The sequence below is a fragment of the Salvia hispanica genome, chromosome 3, assembly GCF_029641045.1.
Source record: "Salvia hispanica isolate PSC_SH4W2 chromosome 3, Shi_PSC_v1, whole genome shotgun sequence".
Taxonomy (NCBI): Eukaryota; Viridiplantae; Streptophyta; class Magnoliopsida; order Lamiales; family Lamiaceae; genus Salvia; species Salvia hispanica.
The window spans coordinates 59,529,700-59,556,689 of record NC_142694.1 but is presented as its reverse complement, the minus strand read 5'-3'; the positions used below and the strand labels follow the sequence as shown (position 1 = coordinate 59,556,689).

Here is a 26,990-nt window from a genome sequence, read left to right as displayed (position 1 = left end):
ATGCTCACTCCAATCACTCACCATCTCATCTCCTTAAATATTCCTTACTCTTACACCTTACCTCTCAATTCTAATACAATTATTTTCATTTGTGGGTAATCTTCATTGATTACTTCCTCATCATCGATAAAAAAACAGCTAAAGTTATGGGTTTGAAGGGATTCGCAGAAGGAGGAGCGGCTTCGATAGTAGCCGGATGCAGCACTCACCCACTTGATCTCATAAAGGTGAGGATGCAGCTTCAGGGAGAGGCCATCGCCACCGCCGCCCCCATTCATCAATCTCTATCCGCCCTCCAACCACCTCGTGTGGGCCCCATCTCCGTCGGTCTTAGTATCATCAAGCACGACGGCGCCAAGGGTCTCTTCTCCGGCGTCTCCGCCACCGTCCTCCGCCAGACCCTCTACTCCACCACCCGAATGGGGCCTCTACGAAATCCTCAAGACCAAATGGACCGATCCCGACACCAACACCCTCCCCCTCGCCAGAAAAATCGCCGCCGGACTCATCGCCGGCGGCGTCGGCGCCGCCGTCGGGAACCCCGCCGACGTGGCCATGGTCCGGATGCAGGCCGACGGCCGCCTCCCGCCGACGTGGCGTCCAACCCCGTGGATGTGGTGAAGACGCGGGTGATGAACATGAAGGTGGAGGCCGGGAAGGCGGCCCCATACAGCGGCGCGATGGACTGCGCTGTGAAGATGGTTAAGGCAGAGGGGCCTTTGGCGCTTTACAAAGGATTCATTCCCACCGTTTCGAGGCAGGGCCCTTTCACCGTTGTTCTATTCGTCACCTTAGAACAAGTTCGCAAATTATTCAAAGATCTCTGAAATTAGTTAGTTATGAAAATGTGGAATCACAATTCTTTGATTCTTTATTTACGAGGAAACATGTTTTGAATACAAAAAATTCACGACTTATGAATACATGTATTGTTTATAGTGCTGATGGCCATGAGCTATTGGCCTTTTTCTTTCCCTCTTCAAATTAATTTGAACATTAATTTTTCATCAAACCAAGTTCTGCTCTCTGCTATTCCTACTTCTCCAGTTACCTCAAATCCGCCGTGCAACGAGCAGATCCAGTCACGTTCAAGCCCCTCGTCTCTAATAGTAGTAGTTGTCTCTCTTGTTGTTCGTCAAATCTTTGCAGAGCATTGACCGCACTTCAAGAATGCACCGCGGGGGCTCCAAGTCCTTCTCCAGCAGTGCGTTGCCCATCAATTGCTGCATCTGTGATGCAAACGCGTCGTCTAGAACCTGAGATTTTCAAAAGGGAATCAAGTAAACGCTGAGCTCATTCGAAAGAAACGCACTTTACAAGGGCTTTGGCATTGCAAACAACGTACATTTACTGCGACTCGCGAGGCTTTGGAACATGACCGGTTCTCCTTCTTGCCTTCTAGAAACTTCAAGACGTCCTGCATTCAAGATTCCCGTTAGATTGTGGACTCAATAACATTAAAATTCGATAATCTTATCTGACAGAATTTCGACCTGTCCCATTCGATCCCAGAAACCACGACAGACCATCACAAACACTTGAGCTTCAAGCACGCTGTGCAACTGATTGATTGTATTAGTCAGCATCTCCTTCAAAGGCTGCATCCTCTGCCTCAAATCAGACTCTATCACATTTTCCTTAGCGTCTTGAATTATTTTCTTCAGCTTCGTCACATTGTGCAGCTTCGTCTGTTCATCAAGTATATAACCACATCAGATCATAAAATGCATTCACTACTGTATTCTTGTATGTTATGCAGCTCACTCATAAACAAGATGATATTCAAGTTACTGGAAAATACGTACATTTTCAACGAGCTTATCTACAACAGCTTGTGCGTAAGCTCTGAATTTGGACCTTATCATTACTGTAATCTCGCTCAGTTTCTCTCCGGGGATCATATTCCCGACTTCAGGCATACACGAGCCCCACTGCTTCAACTGCGCTTCTATCTGGGGACGCAGACTGTCCAGCATCCTTTTCATCGAGTTCAGAAGGATGCCCAACTGAGAGACGACGTGTTAGTTTTATTTGGAATGATAAAAGAAAATGCAAGAAACAAAGATCACTTTACCTCAGCAGTAACAACATAAGGTGGAGAATTTCCCTTTGTGAATTTCTGGACATATTTGAGACCAAATCGCTTATTATTCGTGTTTTCTTTCAATAAAGATAGGACGTCAGCATACTGCTTCTCCAAGGTCTCGACCACCATCTTCTCAACATCCGCTATGGCCTATCCAAAGCAAACAATCGAACATAAGTACAGAAAGAAAAACTGAGAAGCAATAAACAATCCCGAGAAAAAGGTAGGAACGGTCACTATACAGTTTCCAAAGCAAAAGTATATTCTGGCCAGCGACTGATAATCACATCATATTCGGTCAGGGTCTCCTTTATCCGGCCATAGATATCATCGATGAATGGAGTTGTCGGAAAGGAGGCGGACTTTGCCTGCATTATCACATCAGTTTTCAGTTATAGTTGAGATTTCAAGATTCACCACCAAAATTCCTAATGAAAGCACAGCTTTGTAAATACTGGACAGATCCGACGATGAAATAAATAAAAAGAAATGTTACCCTGTCGAGTTTGCATAAATCGAGTAAAGCAAGACGTTTATCTTGGATCCAAATGGTTATGTACACATGAAACAACTCTTTAGCATCAACCCCTCCTTTGATATAACTGCAAGAAAGTTGTAACAAAAATGAGATCAAAACTCTCACAGTAAGCAACATAATCAACCACCAACCAGTTACCTAATATTCCACAAAGAAAGATCCCTTTGGAAATCGGCCGTAGCTACCACAAGTTCTGCAACCGGAGGCGAAGGACCGGAAGGAGGGCAAGAAACGAGGAACTCTTTTAATCTGCTGTAGAGTTCGGTGCTATATATTGATGATGAAAGGTTTGGAAGATCTATAAAACTGCCGAGAAAGCCAGAAGCAGTGAGCATAGGAGTTGAGAGGTACGTAAAAGTATATCAATTAATAGTTTGAAGAAACACAAATTAGAAACATTTAGCCTCTAATTCTCACCTAGGAAGAAGATCCTGCTTATGGAGTTCAATGTCTGTTAGGATCTCATTGCGGATATTCAAGCAAAGTGTTTTCATTTTCTTATATGCTGTGGAGACGGCCACGGGATCCAATAAAATATTTTCGTTATTGGTCGAAATGAACTCATCAGTTTCTGACAAGTGCCTCCTTGACCTTTTTCTCGTAGCATTCTGCAGAGAAATATCATAGTTATTGTCAAAAGGGAAAGGTTAAGAGACGACAGTTTGAGCTCAGGCGCCTTCTCACCTGGAAATATCTGCACAGCTTTAACTGCACCTCAGGTGAAAGAATGTCGTGCAACATTTTGTAGAGCTTCAAAGCCGGATCAAGCGCAGGTGCAGCTACTCCTGTGGCAGGTCCGAATACATCTTTTATACCCGACGGCAATGATTCGTCAAGTGACTTGTAATTCTCGAAGACCAGAGTGAGTATCTGCTCAATTTGATCCGAAACTTCTCCCAGAAGACGGACCTGAGTAAAACAGTAAAGACATTCAACTAGATATAACCAACAAACTAAAAATAATAACAAAACGACAACTTGCTACATAACGACCTACCTCTTGGTGACTCAGTGTGTGCTTACTTTTGCCTTTGATTACCACGGGCAGCAGAAAGTCGTGCACCAAGTCAAGACAATCTGCTGTTGGTGTGGCGACATCCATAACGTATGAAAGGTATCTAAACGATAGAAAAGCAAGAATCGTTTAACAGTTGTCGAAACATAGATAGCCGTTCCAGGTAACCAGTAATGCACATTTATGATACCTGAGCTTTGTATATGCATCGGAAACGCCAAAATAAGATGCAAATTCATCCACCAACCATTTCCACGAACCATGTAGTAACAAGTTTCGTTGCTGAAACTGTTGGACTTTCATCGCAGTCTCCAAAACACAGTCGTAAACGATAGTTTCTGCTACAGATGTGCACTGGACATAACACATAGTTAGTGATGCTACTCTTGCCGAAGGATGGAATCTTGATTTTGAACAAAATAGGCGTTAAGCATGAAACATAAAACATCTGCATATACCTTGTAACTATTTTCATCTGCAGTGGTTGAATAGTTGATGTGTAACTGTATTTTCCCAACTTGTTCATGCTCTGGTTCCCGAGATATAATACACTGACGATGCTTCTCCCCCTGCATCAAAGCAAGCAGAAAAACTTGACCCCTCCAGACACACAAACAGATCTGTTTCAGAAACAACAGCAAACCAAACACGAGGTCAAGATACAGTACCGATTCATCAGCAATGTCAGCCACCTGAACAAGAGCATGTCCACAATACTTTCCCTTTGAATCTTGGACTTCAATTATCAGATCATCTCCAAATCCATCTGGCAAACTGCACATCAAGAGCAGTAAAATTCACTCATACGTGAACTGCCAAACATAAGAAATAGACGGAAAGTGAGAAACAAAACATACAAGACACGAGTTTCACCAGATCCCGGTTGCATTCTCAATGCGTCCTCTTCGGGCGAACTTTTTAATCTCAACAAACAAGAATATGATTCTGCAATTAAAAATAAGATTTGCAATCCGAGTAGAAGTTAGATTGGATGAGAAACAATACTCCATAGTTGATATATGAATGAATGTAAGAAACCTGCATACCTTGTACCAGTTCATAAGTTGCAGCACTTCTACGCCAAGCATTAAAGCCGATTTTGATGAGCTTGGGTACTTCTCTCAAGTACCTACGAGTCCCAACAATTACGTGTGCAACTCTTTTATGCAATAAAGAGCCGTTTAAATTGACAACCGGGGTTATATTTTGTGTCCGCAATGCCCTTGTCTCGGATGACACAACCGATTTCACATTTGATAACCTTTGCTGAAACGTTTCCAGCTTCACCATGGATGAAGACTTTAAAGATGTAAACGTGCAACCAGTGGGTTGCTCCATCCCCATCTTCACTTTACGAACTGAAAAATAATAGAAAAAGTTTGTAAAGTTAAATACACACCATGCACAAGAAGCAGAGAACAATTTTCTTGCAAAACCACATATAGACCTTGAACTTTAATCTTCCCGATGGTTTTCTTAGACTTTACAAAAGCGCCTTCACCCACAAGTTCAGAAGGATCTTTCCTCATCAGCTCTTCCTCTGATTGTAATAATATATTTCTCAACCTGCAAGTTTAACAAGGAAACTTAATGTAACATTTTAAATATCATACTTCTGTGTAAAAGAAACCAAGATATGCTTTGGAAGCTAATATAATCAGCATATGCAGCAGAAATTTATAAACAAAATCAGGAGATTATCTCACCCAAATGCATCCCTCAGCAGCGAACATTCATTTTCCAAAAAGGGAGGAGCTTCCATACAGCCCCTCGCCCACGAGTGAAGGCATAGCCGGACAGATGCATCATAAGATAAAACAGCATACCAGTTGCCCAGACCACTGCATCGGATTTAGATGAATTAACAAGTATTAGAAGATCTGCTATCACGAAAAGAAGCTAAATGAGAACTATAAACTTCAAGATCTTTCAAGTTCACCAGGCATAAAGAATCCGGACGTGCCTATTACAATATTTACTAGCAAGATTACCTTGCATGAAATGTAGGATATCGGCCACTTAAAGGACGAGAAGATACAGCTGCACTCCTGAAAAATGTTCCTCTTTTAGTTCTAAATCTTGAAAGTTTTTATGTAATATCCTACGCATGCAATTGTGGAAGGCATAAGATTTACCTAGCAGGCACTTTAGAAGTTTCAACTTCTGCAGCACCTGGTAATGAGCCCTTGTACTTGTCCGATTCAATCTCGACTGCAGATGTTCCTAAGCAAGGATTATCATCAGCGCTAACAGCCGGAAGGTCTTTAGAAACTCGACTTTGATGCTGAAACGACCCAGCTAGCGGAGGTGCACTTGGAGTATCGTCATCAGAGAACTTATCCTGCTCATTCACATTGTTCGAGCCCTAAAGGAAGCACATAGTAAAAAGATTCATAACATAATTAATCACAGGAGAAATAATGATCATTTCCAAAATAAAGCAGAATTGAACACTTAAATACTGTAGGGAGTTTATTAAAACCATTGAATTCGGAATATGGTATAGTAGCTCCCGGGTGGGGAACGACTCCATTGATGGGTGTCGCAATGGCTCTATTTGCGGTATTTTATTTTGGAAATTTATAATTCTTCCGATTTATTGAATAGAATTTCAATGAATTAAATCTATAAGCAACTCAAAAATACAGGCATTTGTGGCTTCAATCCGAAATTGTTATGAATTAAATTAGAAGAAACTTTTATATCTTTCCAAATAAACTCGAAACACCAAACAAGATTCTATAAACCTGTCTCAAGGTTTGCCTATTTGGCTGCACACTGGTGCTAGACGGATCAGCCCCTGCATTGTATCGTTTCTCCACTGAGACGCTGTTGCTACTAGTGGTGTCCGGCGTGGAATTCACTTCCGAGCTAGCGACAGATTCAGACGACTCATCATAAGCAGAGCCACGGTGCCCGACTCTATCATAATAATTCCCCGGTGCATTGGCAAAACCATTTTGTCTTGCACCACCACCGGCCAATTTATCATCCTGAGGCGATGCCTCGGGGGAGTCGCGAGCGCCATAGCCCCCGCCCTCGGAATCAGAGGTGTCCATGTCCGAATCCGAGAGGCTCTCAATCATACGGCCAACAGAGGGCATATGTCCACTGCGAAACTTGGAAACCGAGGGCAGCCCGAGGCTATTGCCGCGGTACCTCAGCCCCATTGAATCAGAATGAAGCTTGTGTTTGGTCATTTCCCTGTAAACTACTTATCCAAACATACCAAATTCAAGATTAATGATGCAATCATAACCCAAAAACTGCACAATTTAACTAACAATCATACAAATTTATACAAAACTTTTAGAAACAACAAAATTTTGCTTAAAAACAAAGGCATTTTGTCAGACAAGTAACAGGCAACAGCCAGAGAGGAAATTCAAGATTGAACTCAGATTAGGATATTAGCAACTACTAATTGGTAAATCCATTTTCCAAATGCAAACCGAATATCACCATAAATACCAACTTACAATATGAATTGAAGAGAGCAAGTTTCTGTGTCTACTGTTGAAGAAGCTCTGTGTTTTGGTTCAGCTCAATTTTGAAATTCTATGAAGCAGTTTCATTAATAAACAAAAAAAGGGGGATAAAATTGAGGGATTTTCAAAAATCTTGTTTTTAGCAACGGCAAAAAGAAGACGTTATTAATAAATGGAAAAGCGATTTTTAATGGGAATGTTTATGAAAGTTTAAATCTTTTGCAACGGTCAGTCTCTTAGTAGAGTAATCTAATAAGCTTGGGCTCGATTCATTAAAATTTAAAATTTGAGCATAAATTTAGTCATGTCATTCTATTATATTTAGTTCATTTATTTATTTTCCTTTAAAGTCAAAGTTATTTTTTTCAGTAAACCTTTTTTGATATTCTAACTGGTGCAATTTGAATTAGTGATCTTACTAGTAGCATAGTTTATTTACATGGGCCCCACGGATAATAAAAGTGTGTTTGGAATAATTGTTTTCTTCTCAGAACTGTGATCACTATTAGGTATGGTTACTAATTTTTTCAAAATAAAGGAGGATTGTGAATTGGCGACAGCAGCATGTTTGACCTAACTTGCAATTTAAATTTGAAGCTATGCAGTGCGTGGGCCCACAACAAAAATTGCATCACATCTGACATAGTAGGAGTATTACAAATGTCTTCTTCAACAAGTTAAAACACCACGAATTTTAATGTTTGATAAATATAGAGTAAAAGATCGAAAGAATAAATACATACTCCTAGAATTTTATTTTGGATTTAAAAATTTTCTGTAATCACACTGTGAATTCAAATTCCATTTTTGCATTTTTTTTACAAAACAATAGTATTAAATATGAGTATGTATTGTAGCTACTGCAAAAAAACTATGATAAATATGCTTAAATATTGTGTAAAATTTGAATTTGGTATAAATGATTGGAGTAAAATTACTTTTGGGTGTGACATATACTTTAAAATGATCAAGAGTTTGATGTAAATGATTGAAAATAGTATCCATATTATTAGTAGTGTTCATTTGTACAGTGCTAAAGGATAGTTGAATTCACACAATATTATAGGAGTACTAATTCTAATGATAACAGTTACTTAGTAACTAAAATGGTACTAGTACTGTGTAAGAATTGTATAGTGTTCACTTCTTGGTCTCTCTTAGCAAAGTTTCATCGAGCAAAGTTTATTGGTCTCTCTTAGCATTCACATATGCTTTAGTCTTTGTCAGCTCGATACAATACACATGAACTTCTCTTAACACAAACATGAACATCTCTTAACACACTAGGGAGCAACGAAATGAAACCCTCAAAGTGTACTTCGTCAACAAGGGGCCGTAGCGGATGCCTGACTTGCCAGCCTTCGCACTTGAAGCTGTTCTCCGGCAGAGCATAGTAGAACTCACAAACATACTTTGAACCACAACCAAGAGCTACCATTATCAATGACAGTTCGTTTAGCTTAAACCGCTTCACATTGCACGAATCAATTAATCTAACCTCCCCACCTAAGTACTCTTCTTTGTGAAACATAATGCATTCATATGGTGAAAAGGTCGAGTTGGCCCTCTGTTACACGCAAGGGTTAACTTCTTTTGTGTTACACTAGATGATAAGTCTAATGAACAAAAATTCAATAAAACTTCATTCTGAAATTCATATAAAATATATATCACACTCCGAATGACAATCCAAATTAATAACTATCCAATTTCAAAACATATAAACCAAATCATAATTCACAAATCACCTATCATAAGTTCTTCAAAAGCAATTCTAAATTGAACATATAAAACAAAGCATTTCACTATCCCTAAATAATTGGTAGTAACTGAAAAATTAGCACATATTTTTAACTCACCATATTCGCGATACGGGTCGAAAGATTTAATATTGGCTGGCCAAACTGCCCAATCGTAGTCGTCGTCGTCAAGAATGATGAAGTCTCAAACTTCTCCTTTTCCTTTTCCTTTAGACCCATTCCCACTCCCACTCCCACTCCCACTATTCCGATACATTTTGGTGATATTATTGTTGAAGATTAGATTAGATAAGGCCAGGTGAATTTGATTTTGAAGCTTGTTGCCGCTGGGTTTGAAGTGAATCGTGTGAGAGAAGAGCCAATTGAAAAGTTTTTAACAAGAGTAAATTACATAAGGATAAGGAGTACTTTATCTTTAATTTTTGCACAAATATAATACATGATCTTTGTTTTATATTGTTTTTGGTACTTCATGACAAAAATAAGCCCAAGTTATAAATAAGTGATGGTTTAAGTTTTATATTGTTTTTGGTACCTCATGACAAAAATAAGCCCAGGTTATAAATAAGTGATTTTTAAACCATGGAAGATACTTTTAGAAATTTAAATTAAATAGTACTCCCTCCGTCTACTGTAGTATATTTCGTTTTAAGCACTCGTTTTGAAAAAATGATACTAATAAAGAGAGAAAGTAAAATAAGAAATATAATAATGTAAATAAACTCTTCTCTACATTATTATCTCGCGTACTTTACTCTCTCTCTCTATTTTAACTATTTATCATTTTTTCAAAACGAAACGCTTTATGGTGGGACAAATGGAGTACCAAATATGTGATCTTTTTTCTTCCTTCCGTTCTTTCTTTTTTCTTCTAAAGTTTCTATTTCTTCTTCTTCATCTTCCTTTCTCTTCTTTCTTTTTTCTACTTAAGTTTCTATTTTTTCTTCGTTCTATTTTTATTTCTTCTTTTTTTTTAGTCTGATATAACAAGCTCGAAATAATTTGGTATGTTTTCGAAACTAATGATCGTATGAAGACGAAACCTTTTAATTTATCTTTATTTCTCCCATTATTAAGACTTTTTTAGAAAAAAGAAACAAATGTTATAAAGAAGAATGATACACATAGCATGCTATTATATAAATAATGAGATTTTATATCAAACAAGTTTTTCTTATAAAATCATGATGCACTATTATATCTACTAATGTTTACAATTCTTAGTATGTCTCATATTCTATTAATCCACTTCACTCATATTTTATTGTAAAATTAATATAAAAAGTGGACCTCATATTCCATTAACTTTTCTAACCCACTGTTCTTTACTTTTCTTAAAACTCATGTCACAACAAGAGTGACTTCTATTATAGGACGAATGGAGTATAAAATAAATATCAGGTACCATTTTTGTGCAAAACAGAAAGATCAGATATTATTTATGTACTTCACTCTATGCAAAACTGAAGTGACGTTTCTAATGAAGAGATGCAACGGCGACAGAATTGTCGAAATTGCCCTTTGAAGGCCTTGAGAGCATTTTCGCTAGAAGAAAAATAAAAAATACCTCAAATGATAATAATTCTAGTAGACAAACCTAAAATGGTAGTTTTCCAAAGTTCGTGGGCCATAAACAGTATTAGGGTTATAAATACTCCTACTACCTTTATAAAGAATAGTAGAGCTAGTGAATTGGCTGGTGGTGAATAAAATACTAGAACCTTAATTTGATTCATTTTTTAAAAGATTTTGATTCGAATCGGTTTAAATTTAATAACAAAATTCCGTTTTTCACTTTGGTTCAAAGTTCAAACCAAAAGTTGAATTTAGTTTTTATATAAATTTGATATCTTGATTTAAACGTTATATATGTTAACTATTAAATTTATATCCAAATTTTATACTCTCTTTGTATCTCGGTGTATCCACAATTAACCCACTCTTGAGTCAAAAGATTACTTATTTAAATCTCTGTATTCTCCTATGAATACTACTTAGAACAAAAGTCATGTTCCTTCTACTTCTAATGTCCAAGTCCCAATAACATACTATCTCATGTCTCAAACGATTGTCGCTAAGTCATCAGTACTGTATGTCTGACTATTCTATATTTTGAATCAATAAAGTTTTTCAACAAAAATAATAGAAACAATTAGTAACATCAATACATATATCAAAATGTCTTTCATATTTGGTTGCAATACGGCTTTAGGTACATTACATGTGGGATAAATATAGATAAGAAAGCTCAAATCATATCCCTCTATTCTCAAAGCACAACTACATCATAGTATTTCGTACCAATACCCACAAACTTAGGCATTTATATATTACACAACAATTCCTTAAATTTTAAGCTTTGAGCATTCATATATTTTTCTTCTTTTTAGATCACATTTCCTTTTTCTTTTTTTATTTTAGTCTTTGACTTTTTCTTGATATAGATTGTCTTTTTCATCATAAATTACTCCCTCCGTCTCACTTTAGGAATCCCGGTTTACCATTTTTGGATGTCTCACTTTAGGAGTCCCAATTAAAATATTCCATAAATAGTAACAAGCCCCACATTCTACTGACTTTTTTTCACTCACATTTTATTATAAAACTAATATTCTCTCGTCCATGAAAAATAGTCTCATTTTGCCATTTTGGGATGTCCACAAAAAATAGTCTCATTTCTAAAAATAGTAAATTTCTCTATCATACTTTACCTATTTTTTTTCCTCTCTCCCATACTTTACCTACTTTTTCTCCATATCTTTCTTACTTTACCTACTTTTTCTCCCATGTCTCTTACTTTACCAATTTTTCATTAAAACTCGTGACGTTCACAAATAGAACATTTTTTTTTGGATGGAATGAGTATATAAAAATAGGACCCACACTCCACTATTTTTTTTCACCAACTTTCATTTACATTTCTTAAAACTCGTGTCAAACTCAAATGAGATTACTAAAGTGGGACGAAGGGAGTGGTAAATGATAACCCAACACCACTTTACATCTCTTACCACTTCAATGAATATTTGAACCACTTAGCATCTTACTACCAATAAGCACTTCAAGGACAGTGAAAAAGGCTGAAAAAATGACTATAAAAATGATACTCCAGTTCATAACTTGTATACCAGCATGACTGGCAAAGACAAGCTGAATTGTTGGAGCTTAACAGGTCATTGCTTGCTTAATTATAATATAACACCATGAATATGATCATACGCTACTGAGAGATAAAGACTAAAGGGGTCCATTCCAACAGAGCTACAAATTTTGAAATTTATGCCCAGAAATTCAAGAATTCCACTAAAACAGAATGCACTCTCGTATCCTCGGAGATTAAAACATGCTTTGTCAAAACAAAATTTAGGACATGCAATGACGATATTATAATATTTCCACAACAAAAAACATACTACTATTTGTTACAGAAGGATCCGTTACTCACTTAGCTAAACATACTACTATTTGTTACAGAAGGATCCGTTACAGAAGGTCCTTGGAACCAAGCACCTGTTGCTTAATCTGTTCGATGGTAGCAAACAACTCATCTCTATTCTCCTGAAAATAGAGATGACCTGTTCAGATTGGCACCAGCAAAGGTATATGCAAGATTTATTTATTCAAAAATTTAGGATGCCAACCTTGAAGATAAGGTAGCGAGAGCTGAACCAGATCGTGTAGCCAAGCCCAACAAGTTCCAACACTTTTGGGACCTAAAAATTGATCAAATTTCAGAAATATTTTGGTTAGTAAAGGTTTCGTCAGCATGCATCATAGAAAAGTATGTTAGGGCTGAGTAGGCATTACTTACCAATGGAATAGAATCAACGGCACCAACAACAGCAGCTGCTAGCCAAAGGGCGACAGCACCACCACCACCAAACACAAGAATTGAAGACGTGTCCTCATAATCCAACTGCAACAGAAGACATATATGAATCATGAGACTCAAACAGTATCACACGATAACTTATTTAGGCCCATAGGAGTTTTCAAGTTTGGGCAACAAATGCAGACATCTCTAGGGTTAAAAATGAGGGAATCATAGGCAAATTACAAGAAACGGCTGCTCAGGTAACCGCTCAGCACTGACATGATTGCCAATGTTTCATCAAGCATTCTAAAAATTGAAAGTACTCATCATAGCAACCAAGTTCTCATCATCAAGATATTCAGCTTGCAACAACTATACATTCAAGAGATTCAGTGGATAGGTTGTCAAAAGGTTATGTTTTTATTACTAGCTTCTACATTCACATTATATATGAAACTCACCACATCAATTTCACAGGATTTTAACTACCAAGAAGTTACGAAATAAATGGAAATCACATTAAAATCCGGACATTACACACAATTTCGATGAATACTATGTATCCCAAACAACTTAAACTCATACAGGATCAAAAGGAAGCACCTTAATATCGAATTCCTCCAAGAACTTCAAAAACTGCAGATTATCAACCAAAGAACCTTCTTGAGGTGCTTCATTTTGCTGAGTTTCATAATTGTCGATATTTTCACCAACATCAGTTGTTTCCACAGTTATATCACCATCCGGAACAGGTTCATCGGTGCCATATGAAGTCCTCCCCGAGGTCTCCTCAGGTGTGGTTGATCTCAGAGATGAACTAGTACGGCATCTCAATCCTATTTTAACAGACAATTTTCCCCAAAATCAATACAATTTTTTACAAAACTGATAAATGAAACCGTTACTTACAAACAGAACGTTCATAAAAACTCAATCAATTAAGAAAATTGAACTGAATATACAATGTTCATAGGACACTATGGTGAAATACTCGCATAGGGCAAAGAATTGAGCAACGCCAACCATCGAATTACAGTAAACTGTGAATAATTCAGAATTTATGAACAGCAATCTAAAAAATCGAGTAGTGCCACTCCAAAATCAGAACAAAAACAAAAATATTGGAATACATAACGAAATTAAAGAGAGGGAGCCTAATCGTTCTGAAATAGACAGAATTCACATTTCGATAAGCAGGATCCATTAGGAAAATTGAGAATCGAGTAAACTGACCGCAGTTGAATCTGGTTGGCTTAAGCAGGGAAGGAAACTGAATTTTGCAGTGAACGGACTGAATTTGATTGGTAGTGAGAAGCTTGGGATGGGGCGAAGCAACGCTGGAGATGCCTCGAGCTGTGCAGAGCTTCATAGTTGAGGAGTTCATGATCGAATTGGAAGGAGAGAGGGTTAGGTTTGCTGGTAATATCAAATGAATATTCAGTAGGGTTTAACTTTGGGTTTATCGACTAAAATTGTGATACACCATTATATCTGACATTATCGAATTAGGGAGATCATCTAAATTTAATTTCATTGAAAATCATAACCTCACTTTCAGACATAACATAAAATGTTCAAAAATTAAAATAAACGATTAGAACTGATCAATTTAATTGATTAAGATCTAAAAAACATTGACTAAAACCAAGAATCACATGAGTTACATACAAAAAGGATTACACTATTGATTATAAAGATTGATATGCTACATGCCTTATATAAGCTTTTTTGAGCATCACTCTCGTTTGACGCACGTTTAGTATTGTTCGTTGCGATTTATATATTTAGTTTGATTCTAGTACTTTAAAAATGTTATTAAATTTTTAATTTCACAAAATTCATAAAAATCAAAGCTCGATTTTCTCGTTTATATCACATACTAATGCTATAGTAAATGCCATAAGAAAGATTAGGTACATAAACACTTTTTCTTATAATTTCTAAGTACAATTATGATATTTGAATCTTAACTTCATTTTTATTTTACGTATTTAACGCCAGTGAACAAGAGCAAATCATACTCCTCACATCATTATATACAAAGAGTGTTTATATATACATAAGAGCGGTTTGCACATATTTTAAATAAAAAATAATTAAGTTAGTTCAAAAAGCAATACTCCGTCCGTCCAGTAAATATGTGCACTTTCGATTTTCGTCTGTCCACAAAAATATGTATATTCCATTTATAGAAGGATTAGTTTGCACCCAACAAATTAATCCACTTTAGATTAAGCTCGCACGAATTTGTTTTTGGGTCACTCCCAAAAAGCCTCAAACTAATTAGGGGTGGATAGCACTTATATACTAATCCAACTTCCCTCACTCATTCGATGTGGGATAGGTTTGCACCCAACAAACCTCCCCTCAAACCGAGACCACATCGGGAACACATAGTTGATACATCGAGACATTACGGGCCCGACTCAAACTAGAGTCATCCAGGGCCCCACTCGAACATGGGTCGTTCCAGCCCTGGCCCCTGGGTCATCCCGGGCCCCACTCTACTCTAAGTCCTTCAGGGCCCGACCCTAACCGGGGCTCATCCAGGCTCGACCCATAGCCACTTGGGCTCTGATACCACTTGTTAGGACCGTCGACCGCAACATTAGTTTGATATTGTCCACTTTAAGCCCGCACGAATTTGTTTTTGGGGCTCTCAAAAGACCTCAAACTAATTAGGGGTGGATAGCACTTATATACTAATCCAAGTTCTCTCACTCATCCGATGTGGGATAAGTTTGCACCCGTCATTTATTACCCAACTTACACCATTAAACACTACTTATATACTGCTTCTCTTCCATCTTACTTTACCAATTTTATCTTAATTCTCGTGCCATATTACTTGTCCATATTTTTATGGCACGGATGGAGTACTAACAAACAACTACTATCTCCTTCCCACTTTAGTAGTCCCGATTTACCATTATAATGATAGACCTCACATCCAATAACTTCATTCCCCTCATATTTTATTATTCCCCTCGTCTACGAAAAATAGTCGCATTTTTTCATTTTGGTATATCCACTAAAAATAGTCACATTTCTTAAAATGTAAAATTTTTCTCTCATACTTTTCTCACTTTCTCTCTCATACTTTACTTATTTTTTCTCTCCAACTCTCTTACTTTAACAATTTTTTTTTTCTCATCTCTTTTACTTTACTAATTTCTCATTAAAACTTGTGCCGTTCACAAAAGTGCCGATTTTTTTTATGAAGAGAGTATATAAAATAGGACCAACATTCTGTTATCTTTTTCAGTAACTCTCTTTTACATTTGTTAAAATCCGTGTCAGATTCAAATGAGACTTTTAAAGTGGGACGAATGAAGTATTATTTTATAGAAGTAATAAATTACAACATCACTCGTACATGATTAAGTAGGGAATAACATATTTATTGATAATAATTATGACTAGTAATTTATTCATTAAATTATAATTTTTGTCAATAATATTATTTTATCAATAATTATCTAATAGTATCACGTCCCATTCTTTGTATAATTCTCAACTTGCACAGTAGGCCTTTTTTTACATTTGTATATTGAATAATGGGCTTCACATACAACTAATTAATTGCTTATACTTAAACTATCAATTAAGCCCTAACAGAATCACCGTAACAAAAAACACCTATCAATAATATTATCCTTCGCCGTTGTTTTCGTCATCATAGTTATTTTATAGTAGCTAAATCTCAATTTAATTTATCTCTTCTGTTGCTTCTATCCTTCACACCTCTCCATTTGAGTTTGAAAGACAATCTCTCTTTGTGTCCTCTTTATTAGGTCAGCATTTCATCCATCTTTATCTTGTCTTGAATCATAAAAGAGGTTACCTAGTCTGCTAATTAATTTATGGTTTTGTAGTTTTTTTTGTTGCATAAGTGTTTTCTATGCCGATTAATGTTCAATGTACATTTGCGTTCAAGAGCCTTAACTTGAAATCAACCATAGAACAACTAATTTTACAAAATAAAAATGTTTACAGATTTTTGTTTGGTACTCTTATTGTATTTATAATCTATTATCTAATTTACTAAGTCTATATTTAATTGATAATCTATATAGGCTTGGTGGAGTTTATTGAAACAATATGGATAGAAGTTGGATGACAAAGTCAAGAATAACAACGGAATATCAAAATGGACTTGAATACTTTTTGGACTATGCTTTTCGCAACGCAAGTATGTATAATAAGATATTATGTCCATGCAAACGTTGCGGAATGAGCATATGCATGTCTAGAGATGATGCATTTGAACATTTGACAGTAGATGGATTTATTCCGGGGTACACCCATTGGATAGCTCATGGGGAACTTCCTAGTATTCTTTCAGCTAGGGGTGAAAATCAACGTAATACTTTGGGCGATGATAATGTGCAAGGCTCAGTTCATGATTCCGTTGGAGTTCCAAATGAAGGTGGATGTACAGAAGAATGTGTAGGACAAATCAAGGGGAAGGATAAACTGGGACATGTAAGGATGATGGGTCAAGAAGTGTTCCCCTCATATATATCGAATGAAACTCCTAAGAGTACATCGAACCGTTTAAGAAAGGAGTACAAAAAAAATATTGCTCATCTAGAGGCAATGCTTGAAACAAAACAAAGAATTCGTGCTTCGCAAGTACACAAATGGACAAATGTGGGAGTTTCTGAGTCTCTCTCCCTAAATGCTACTTCAAGAAAAGTTGATAAGGTATCTTTGCTTTTATTTTTATACAATTTTGAAAATATTACATATTAAAAATGGTTATTAATCTATTTTGGTTTCTTGGAGGTTGAACCATATGTTTCTCTACGAAGTATCCACACAAACAAAATCGTTGCTAAAGGATATATTATTAGCATCGATCCAAATACAAGAGTTGGAGGACAAGCCATAGGACAAAATTGGTGTGAAATATACATCAAAGTTGTAGTTGAACCTCAAGAGCAATTGATCAGGCCTTACGACAACTTTCAAGAGTTGTCTCAAGCAGTTGGTCATATGGTTGCTTGGCCACGTTCTTTGGTATTTTATCAAATGATTTATCAACATATGATTACCTATTGCAGTTTAGTTTGATTCTTATTGGATATTCTCCTTATATATGTAGGTGACACCTACTGAGCACTCACTGAGAATTTCTTGATTTACATTTGGATTCCAGGTACTTCAAATTTAATTAACTAATTATATTTATTTGATCAGTCTTGGTTTGTGCTTTTCATTAATTTATAACATGGATTGCTTTTGAGATCTTCCCACATTTTCTCTTTGTGGCAGCCTTAGTATGATATGCAAAGATGGTTACTCTCCTTTTGTTGAGTTCTAGTTTTTGGCAATTTGCACTAAAGCATGGATAACCTCTAAATGGTGATGATTTGGATTTTGAAATTTAAACCTTATAACATAGACAATTATAGTTTTAATTTGCAACTGGATTCACTAGTTTCTGACATTGTATGAGTTTTGGAATGAATTCTACAAGCTGACTGTTTTGTTGAGTTCCTGTTTTTGGCAGTATGCACTAAAGCAAGGGTAAACTTTCAAAGGTGATGATTTTGATTTTGAAATTTAAACCTTACAATATAGACAAGTATAGCTTTAGTTTTCCACTGGTTTTACTAATTTCAGACATTGCACGAGTTCAGAATGATTTTTTAAATTGGTGTAAAAATTCTGGTAATTTCTGAATTTTTGCTGAAAAAATTGTTAATTGTATGCTTATGTGATAAATTGATGTTGAGTTTATACTCGTTGTTATGTTGCTAGTCTTGTATTTTATGTAGTTTTCTTTGTTCTTGATGAAAATGCTAGTATATTGGAGTTATGAATAATTTGTTTGTGCATTCAATACTTTTGTCGTTCCAATGTTGTTTTGATATTTCATATATGTGGCTAGAATTTGGGATTTGAATTAACTTGTTTTCTTTTAATTTTTCTCTCTGATGGTTTTGTTGTTCATGCTAACTTGAAATTATCAAATTTCATTGCTCCAGGTGCAGATTGCTCAGATGATAGAAGAACATAAGACAGTCTATGTACCTACAAATATGTTATGCTCTTTTGAATAGATTAGAATTTTATAGTTATGTAGTTGAAGTAGTAGTATCTTTTAATCAACAAACCGAAGTTGAGTATGAACTCCAACTCAATAAAGTCCTCAAACAAAGCTGGACTTTGATTCCATCTCATGGGGACAGAATTTGAATGAGATACAAAATCAGAATATACTTATTCCAAGGATAAAATTCTGTGGTGTGACAAATTTTTCACTATCCCAATCTAAGGAATTTGAAGTTCTTTCCCACAGCTGAAAGTAAAAAATGCAATCTTATTGCTTAATGGCAATGTGAATGCTGTACACTTGAAAATTGTTGGGATAAATAGGGTGAAACCACAAGGCAAAGGCAGCCCATTTTTCTCTACTCTGCAGAATGAATTGTCTTGTCTTTGCTTCTTGAAAATAAGTTAATTAGATGAAATCTGGTTGGCCAGTTGAGGTTAAACAACGATGCCACATACGGCTGTTCGGGTCGAGGACCCTGGGCTGAGCTATCACTTCCGGAATTGGGAAATATGCGTAGTGTGTATTGCATATTCCCACTGTGATGCCGCTGTACCCAGCAAATGCTCCATGAACCTGCCATGATATTTGTCTAACTTTGAGCAAACAGTTGCCACAGGCATGTCTAAAACAATGTTGTTCAAGAACACATAACGTGCTAAGACATCCACATTAAAATGTGGTCCAATCATCAAGTTAAGTCTAGAGATTTATAGAGACTTAAGCTCGAAAGAGAAAGACCTTAAAAGTTAGTATATGTTCAAATATGAAGAAAATGGTATTGACATTAGTTTGGTCATTGTACGTTGGTTTCCATAGAAAAGAGATAATTAAACACATGACTTACAGCATTTTGACCGAGCACAGTGCATAGAATCCCATCTGATGCATTTGCACGGCATGCACGTATCATGTAAGTCGGATCAATGTATTTGACATCTGCTGGATGTCCCATCTCTTTGAAGAACTTCTTTACCTGTAAGGTGTAAGGTATTAGTAGAAGATGATAAGGAGAAAAGCATTTACCATCTCAAAGTTATATAATTAAAATATGAAGGCAAGGATGAGAGAAAGAGAGAAAAAGAATATCAATGATATAGAATTACGATGTGGAAGGTCTCCGAGTCATCTCATAAAAGACAATGCAACAAAGCATCAATACAAATTGATTCATACTTAATGAAATATTCAATTAATTTCTTATAGAAGAGAAGAAAAATCTGAAGAGCTTCCAGTTCATCTGAGTTAGATGAACTGGATTGCAGATGAACTCGTTTAATCTCTAATTATTAATCTAAATCAATATTAATTGATCTAAATCACTAAATAATCTTCACATTTCCTTAAATAATCGCCAATTAATTATAAAATCAGTTTTCCATAATAATACTCTCTTTGTCCCACTAAGCTGACACACTTTCATTTTTAGTTTGTTCCAAATAAGATGACACATATCATTTTGGAAAGAGTAATGGTCAATTTTGGTCCAAAACATATGACCAAAATACGAATTTGGTCTAGAACATTCACTTTTTGAAAATCAGGTCCATAACAAATGAAATCCTTGTCGGAGTGGTCTTTTTTTTTACGGTTCCATCAAAAAACTAATGGTCATGCCACTGTGCAATTAGCATTGACCGTTAGTTTTTTACCGGAACCGTAAAAAAAAGGACTACTTTGACGACATTTTCATTTGTTATGGACCAGTTTTTCAAAAAAAGTAAATGTTTTGGACCAAATTCGTATTTTGGTCATATGTTTAAGACCAAAATTGACCTTTACTCTTTTGGAAACAATAAAGCAACTTTACCTTTCCAATTAATACATTCAACCACTTTTTCTCTCTCCAATTAAAATATTCTAACTCTTTTTTTCTCTCCATTTAATACTTGCATTCACAAAAACAACTCCAAAATTCCAATGCCGACTAAGATAAGAAATGTGTAATCTTAGTCGGGACAGAAGGAGTAGTATATTACTACAAATTTAGCAATTTTAAACAACAATTACATATCTGACTTTCACATACAAAATTATTCATATATATTGGTAACAACATCATTTTTGTCATTCCAACGTTTGTCTATCATGCTATTCATAACGACTATCTTATTGAACAAATACTAGCAACATCATAAAAACACTATCTTAGCCGCCGCCCGAAAATCCTATCTAAAGTTAACTGTCATGCTATATCTGACCAATGAAACCAAACAACGAAGGTAATGCGAACTATGTTATATTGTATTCCTCCATTCCCTCATAGTTGAGGCGGAACCTTTTTGGCACGGAGTTTAAGAAAATGATGTTCAGTGTGTTAAGTGAGAGAGAGTAAATTATGAGTGAAAAAAGGTGCTATATATGGAAATGACTCATACACAGAGAAAAGCTGCATTAAGAAATTAAAAGCATGCCCGAAAATGAGAGGTCAATTAACTAAAGAGGATAACTATCAAATTCTGTGAAGCAAAAGCATAAAACGTATCTATAGTTGAAGGTACCAACCTCTTGTTGTATATGAACACCAATATCTCCCAGAACAATGTTCCCTGATGCATCTGTAGCATTGGTTTTCTGTAGAAGATCCTGAATGCAACATAGGAATAACAGTTTAGTTTTTCAATCAGGCACCATCTTAAACAGACACGGAAAAAGTTTCAATCTTTCATCAATTAAGAGCATCTATGAGTTTTGAATTTTAACATTCACAGCAAGCATGGTCTAATTCACAAAGTAACTTGGATTACAAGATGATGAAAAACAATTGTGAAAGTCAATTTCTGCTGATAGGTGTGGTCTTTTCAGGAGAACGTGAATATGTTTTATCTAGATTAAAAAGGATCATCATCTGACTGACCTGACCAGCTCCCTCTGCAACACAGACAACAGCAGACCCTTTCCTCTCAAGCAAATATTTTAAGTGATTTAGAACACCATGAGGTCCATGCAGATTAAATTTGACCTGATTGATCAAGACACAATACTCAGGCAAATGACCAGAATAACAAAATACTATCATTAAATTTACGGAAATGGTACCTCCGGAATCAGGCATATATCAATTTGTCCACTAGCAAGAGATGCCTGCATAGCTATGAAACCACTACTTCGACCCATCAATTTCACAATCCCAATGCCACGATAAGCACTATGCGCCTGTCAAATCAAAGTGGGAATCATCTGAATAAGGAAGTAAACATGAGAGTAGCATTGCACAGCTTGAAGATGGGTTTGCATAGCAAGTGAACAAACTATCAAATCTGTAATGAAGATACTGAAAAGATAAAAGAGCAGAATGACTTTTAACCTCAATATATGCAGAATTTATTGCTCTTTGTGCCTCTTCAACAGCTGTATCAAAACCAAATGTCTTATCCATAAGTAGAATATCATTGTCAATGGTTTTTGGCACGCCAACTACGGCTATCTTCAAACCTCTTTTACGGCACTGGAGGGAAGCAAAACATATTAAACAATTAGAGGCGCAATGCATAATGTTGCTCACTTTTGTTGCTGAAAATGCAATAATGTGCAGCAAGGTATAATTAAAATACAGAAGCAATAAGCCAAAAACCTCTTCGTGTATGGCATTAGCACCAGCATGCGTGCCATTTCCACCCAGTACAAAGAGCATGTTTATCCCTCTTTCCTGCCATCAATTCTTGAATTAGTATTGAAACAAATATTGCATTTCAAAACTAAATATGATGAAACCAGATATCAGCAGCAACTTAAAATTTACCTCCATACTTTCTACAATGTCAGTCACTGTTGGTCCTCCACGTGAAACTCCTAGCAAGCTACCTCCAGAAAGATGAATATTTTGGACCACCTTCCTGGAGAGCTGAGTGACATACCACAGCACATATAGTGAGATAAAATATGATAGTGATATTAAATATGCATAACAGCACATTTTCTGAATAAAGTTATCATTCATGACTCTAACATATCCAACTTGATAAGAAAGAATTCAATAATATCATACAAATATGCCATTTATTGAGAATACGGCAAGGAAAAGTATCAGAGATATTACATTATTCATTCAGCTACCAAGTGGAGTGGATAGTGCTTCAGTTGTCAATCTAAGATAAGCTAAACAAAAGTAGAGGATCATCTGATGGTAACATCTACATCATACATACTCCCTCCGTCCCCGATTAAGAGTCACACTTTTCCATTTCGATCCGTCCCCAATTAAGAGTCACACTTCATTTTTACCAAAAATAGTAAGTAGGTCCCACATTCCACTAACTCAATTCACTCACATTTTATTATAAAACCAATATAAAAAAATGGGTCCACATTCCACTAACTTTTTCAACCAACTTTTCTTTACATTTCTTAAAACTCGTGCTCGGTCAAAGTGTGACTCTTAATCGAGGACGGAGGGAGTATTTTTTTATGAATTTTTTACAGGATTTCATGTGGCAAATTTCTACTGCAGCATTAGCTGTATCAGTGCACTTGTTGGTGTGCATTATTAGCCAATAAACTTTCTCAACCAGAGCATGTAAATGAACCTTGAAACGAAGCAAAAGATAACACATCAAGTAAGAAAAGCATCTTTTTCTTAGAGAGATTATTGGCTGATAAACTATATCCTTGATTCCTTGTAAAATATACTCACTGGCATCTCAGCTAAACTTGTGTCAGAAAAGCCACGATAACCGAAAGGGATCCCAACAATCTGTTTCACGCCATATATCTCAAGGGTGATGACTATCTGCAACATAAAAAAACCTTCAAGTTACAAACTCGTAATTAAAAAAGATGTATTATGCTTATGAGAACATATATAGTCCTGTTTTTCCATGTTGGGCGGTCCATAAAAATTAGTCTCTATCTATTAATAATAAATTTTTCCTCTATAATAAGGTTGGATCCCATTTTCCACTAACAACACTTCAACCACTTTTTCTCTCTATCTATCTCGTACTTTACCAAATTTACATTAAAACCATGACGTTGGCAACCAAGACTATTTTTTGTGGATAGAGTTAGTAGTATTTTTAGCATCCCATATTCATCAAGTTAATTGATCCCAGTTTTTTAGCATACCAAATTCAAATCAGCTAGGAAAGAACTAAGAGAAGCATATATTTGATACTACAATACCTCACCAAAGAAAGGAGGACAATAAAGACAGAATTACCAGTTTTCTTTAGATAGTTCTGTAAGCTAATAATTGCAATTAAAGAACAAAATACCAAAGACTGTCATAATGATCTCCTTATTCATGTAAGAATATACCTGTCGTATCACATCATTGAGACCAGGACAAAGGCCTCCACAAGTAACAATTGCTGCTTTTACCTCCTCTGGCTTGAAGTATATTTTTTCTCGGGGTCCAGCACGGTGAACCCTGACATGTAGTAGAAAAAATTTAAAACTACAGAACTCTTACTGTAGACAAATTATCAGAGCACACTATGACCATTTTCAATTCTCTCTCTTTCTCTGGGGGGAAAGGTAACAGTTCCATGTAAATATAACGGCCTTGAAATTTTTTGTAGATTTTAATGGTGCTCAATGTTTATCAACCTCAGAGATTGAAACCTTGCAATATGATTTTTACCATTGTTCAATCCAGGAACAATTAGGATCGATACACTCAGCACCTGCAGATGTTGGAGAAGAATAACGTATGACCTGAAACATTGGACACAGAATTTTAGCATGGAGTAGGCTTCTCGTGTCAAGAGATATGAGGTGGTCATATTATTTATCCTTTTATGCAAGCTTGTGCAAAAAGAAAATATTACAACTAATAGAGTTTAGTTTATACATCATTGAGAAAGGCCGAGTAATGCATGAAATTACGGTTTTTTCTGTTTAACTTTCTCAATCTTCTAAGAGCAATCTATTTCATTGTTGTCAAGTTTTATGTCTACATTTTCCCAATTACAGGACCAATTATACTTTGTCCAAGGAATATTAATGGGAAAAATGATGTTAAAGAGTTAAGTGCATTCACTATTAAATAACCTCTTCCAATGAGGCTCTACTGTTGATCAGAGACAAACGCTAATACTTAGCACGATCAAGTATGAGGAAAAATGTATTTATGCAAAATGCATATAATTATATAATATCAATGGCCTTCCTGCATCCTTCTCTATGGACTGAAGTTCCATTAGTTAAAAAGTACGCCTTGATACATATAACACTTGTTTCCAGAAATCCTGTTGTTTGTAATCTATTATAACCATAAAAATAAATTATACTATGTTCCTATTCTCTCAAACATTCATAACTAAGTATAAACTCTTAAGTCTTACATATTCCATAATCAAAATATGGAAATCAATTCCCAAGACTCCAGCAAACAAGGAAGTGCCAAATTACAAATATTCAGAAAGGCAAAAATGAAACAGAAGAATCAAGCGATTACGAGGGCACATGTACATCACGGAACAAATGACATTTGCTGCAGTAATACTGAAGAACAGTGGAACAAGAAATTGAAGTGGCATCATACCTTAAGCAGTACTCTGTCGTTGTTATTGATATAACCATGCCACGCTTCATCCGAAGGATAACCTTCCGCAAATTCAGAACTTATAGGACTCCTGCAACAGACACTTAAATTAACTCTCTCAAGTGAAGTCACATTTCCAAATTTTGATTTCAAGAGAAAATACAACAATGTCATAACTCCATCAAGTAACAGGATATCAAGCTTATGAATCACGCACAATAGCATAGTTCGATCAAATTAATCAATTCAGAAGGATATTGGCATTATTCAAGTCCGTGCAAACCTCATTTTCAAGCAGAAAGTGGAAGGATATGAGGCGGCGTCAGGAATCACATCAGTTAAATGAGGAATGCGGAAGCGCGCCTCGAAATCGCTCTGATACTTTGACTTCCAATCCGGATCGCTGAAATCAATGCTCGCCTGCTTCGCCGCCTCTGCTCTCACCTGAATTTTTCTCCTCCGAATCCGGCTCCGCTTCGCGAACGACACGGAAGAGAGAAGAGCGTGATCGGCGCGAGCAGTCGTCGGCGCAGCGAGCAGCGCCGGTATGGTAGCCGGCGAAAGCGCGTCCATTAATTTAGCAGGAACAGGAATGCTATGAAACCTCGAAGTTTTAAAATTGTGGCTGTATATGCAATGAGCGGGGAGATCGGAGTGACGGAGAAAGAGAGGGTGCTTTGGATTACTCCAAATGTGCTTTTCTGTTTTCTTTCATTTTCTTGTCAGAGTCCAAATAATTTATGAAAGCGCCTGTTTTGCTAATCAACCAAAACGACTGTTTCATTTCATACTCGCCTCAAAATTTAATTTTTATTTGTAGCATAAAATTAGTTAAATAAGTATTGATTTATCTAAACTCTTCACGTAGTAGAAACATATTATTCCTACCATCCCATTAAATATGAAATAATTATTTTTTGGCACAAGTTAATAAAAAGAGAATAAAGTAAGAAAAAAGAAAAGTACTCCTTTGTCCCACTATGAGTGAGACATTTTATTTCGTTAGTTATTTTGCAAAGACGATATAGTCTCTGTCCACCAAAAATAAATATAGTTGTGTATGATATAGATTTTAATGTGATTGGTAAGTAAGAGATGAGTAGTGTTAGTAGATAAGCTCTACATTATTAATAGTATTTAAATGTTTAAAATTTTCATATTTAAAAATAGACGAATTTTGGTGGACGGCCAAAAATGGTAAACCTTGTCTATTTCTTGTGGGGCAGGAGTAATAAATAGTTAAAGTAGATAGAAGGTAAAGCAACAGAGAAAATAATATAGAAGAAAATCATATCTACATTACTCTCTTATTTACTTTACTTTCTTTTCACTTTAACTATTTATTACTTCCTCTGTTCCCGCAATAGAAGTTCTATTTAGTTATAACATGGGTTTAAGAAATGCAAAAGAAAAATAGGTTGAATAAGTTAGTGGTATATGAGTTTCGCTTAAATATATTAGTTTTATAATAAAAATGTGACGTGGAATGTGAGACATAGCCATTTATACTAAAGGTGAAATAGGACTTTTATTGGAATGAACCGAGATAGCAAAAAAGGACTGTTATTGGGACGGAGGGAGTGTCATTTTTGCAAAATAACGATCGAATAGAAACGCCTCACTTATAATACGATGGAGAGAGTATAAATGATGATACTTCCATTTTAAGAAAATATTTTAGCTTTAATAGAACAGATGAAATACTTCATTTTCTTACAAATAAAACTAACTAAACCATATAATA

At 35.9% G+C, this 26,990-nt stretch overlaps 4 protein-coding genes, 1 long non-coding RNA gene, 1 other non-coding gene and 1 pseudogene across 7 annotated transcripts; 2 read left to right on the top strand and 5 right to left on the bottom strand.

Annotated features, from left to right (window-relative positions):
* LOC125214639 (mitochondrial uncoupling protein 5 pseudogene) lies at positions 1-972 on the top strand (annotated as a pseudogene).
* Positions 849-7,322, bottom strand: LOC125214638 (uncharacterized). Of its 2 annotated transcripts, XM_048115747.2 has the most exons (22): positions 7,119-7,319; positions 6,387-6,850; positions 5,775-6,004; positions 5,631-5,687; positions 5,346-5,480; positions 5,087-5,205; positions 4,686-4,997; positions 4,497-4,584; positions 4,308-4,413; positions 4,098-4,208; positions 3,830-3,993; positions 3,622-3,742; positions 3,309-3,533; positions 3,042-3,232; positions 2,763-2,930; positions 2,583-2,688; positions 2,329-2,454; positions 2,075-2,236; positions 1,806-2,006; positions 1,494-1,688; positions 1,346-1,417; positions 849-1,256 (listed from the first exon to the last, which is right to left on the bottom strand). In XM_048115747.2, the coding sequence occupies exons 2-22, from the start codon at positions 6,837-6,839 to the stop codon at positions 1,104-1,106; spliced, it is 3,495 nt and encodes a 1,164-aa protein (XP_047971704.2). In that variant the 5' UTR covers positions 6,840-6,850; positions 7,119-7,319; the 3' UTR covers positions 849-1,103. The 2 variants fall into 2 exon arrangements, with proteins under 2 accessions (XP_047971704.2, XP_047971703.2); XM_048115746.2 differs by having other exon boundaries at positions 4,098-4,413; positions 7,119-7,322.
* Positions 7,323-8,112: 790 nt separating this feature from the next.
* LOC125216725 (uncharacterized) lies at positions 8,113-9,289 on the bottom strand. Its single transcript, XR_016137427.1, has 2 exons — positions 8,987-9,289; positions 8,113-8,694 (listed from the first exon to the last, which is right to left on the bottom strand). It is a non-coding gene; the product is annotated as an uncharacterized LOC125216725 (long non-coding RNA).
* A 2,844-nt stretch (positions 9,290-12,133) lies between these two features.
* On the bottom strand, positions 12,134-14,168 carry LOC125215142 (protein CURVATURE THYLAKOID 1B, chloroplastic-like). Its single transcript, XM_048116466.2, has 5 exons — positions 13,935-14,168; positions 13,305-13,537; positions 12,699-12,803; positions 12,529-12,600; positions 12,134-12,445 (listed from the first exon to the last, which is right to left on the bottom strand). The coding sequence occupies exons 1-5, from the start codon at positions 14,083-14,085 to the stop codon at positions 12,371-12,373; spliced, it is 636 nt and encodes a 211-aa protein (XP_047972423.2). The 5' UTR covers positions 14,086-14,168; the 3' UTR covers positions 12,134-12,370.
* LOC125217261 (small nucleolar RNA snoR128) lies at positions 12,954-13,036 on the bottom strand. Its single transcript, XR_007175678.1, has one exon. It is a non-coding gene; the product is annotated as a small nucleolar RNA snoR128 (small nucleolar RNA).
* Positions 14,169-16,403: 2,235 nt separating the features above from the next.
* LOC125211494 (uncharacterized) lies at positions 16,404-18,946 on the top strand. The gene is made up of 5 exons (XM_048111321.2): positions 16,404-16,495; positions 16,778-17,408; positions 17,490-17,723; positions 17,809-17,862; positions 18,695-18,946. The coding sequence occupies exons 2-4, from the start codon at positions 16,803-16,805 to the stop codon at positions 17,842-17,844; spliced, it is 876 nt and encodes a 291-aa protein (XP_047967278.1). The 5' UTR covers positions 16,404-16,495; positions 16,778-16,802; the 3' UTR covers positions 17,845-17,862; positions 18,695-18,946.
* On the bottom strand, positions 18,907-25,960 carry LOC125211493 (ATP-dependent 6-phosphofructokinase 5, chloroplastic-like). The gene is made up of 13 exons (XM_048111319.2): positions 25,530-25,960; positions 25,247-25,337; positions 24,344-24,417; positions 24,019-24,130; positions 23,396-23,491; positions 22,505-22,606; positions 22,337-22,411; positions 22,070-22,210; positions 21,802-21,918; positions 21,620-21,724; positions 21,268-21,348; positions 19,610-19,738; positions 18,907-19,338 (listed from the first exon to the last, which is right to left on the bottom strand). Exons 1-13 carry the CDS (start codon positions 25,817-25,819, stop codon positions 19,171-19,173), a joined length of 1,581 nt encoding a protein of 526 aa, XP_047967276.2. The 5' UTR covers positions 25,820-25,960; the 3' UTR covers positions 18,907-19,170.
* Positions 25,961-26,990: the final 1,030 nt, after the last annotated feature.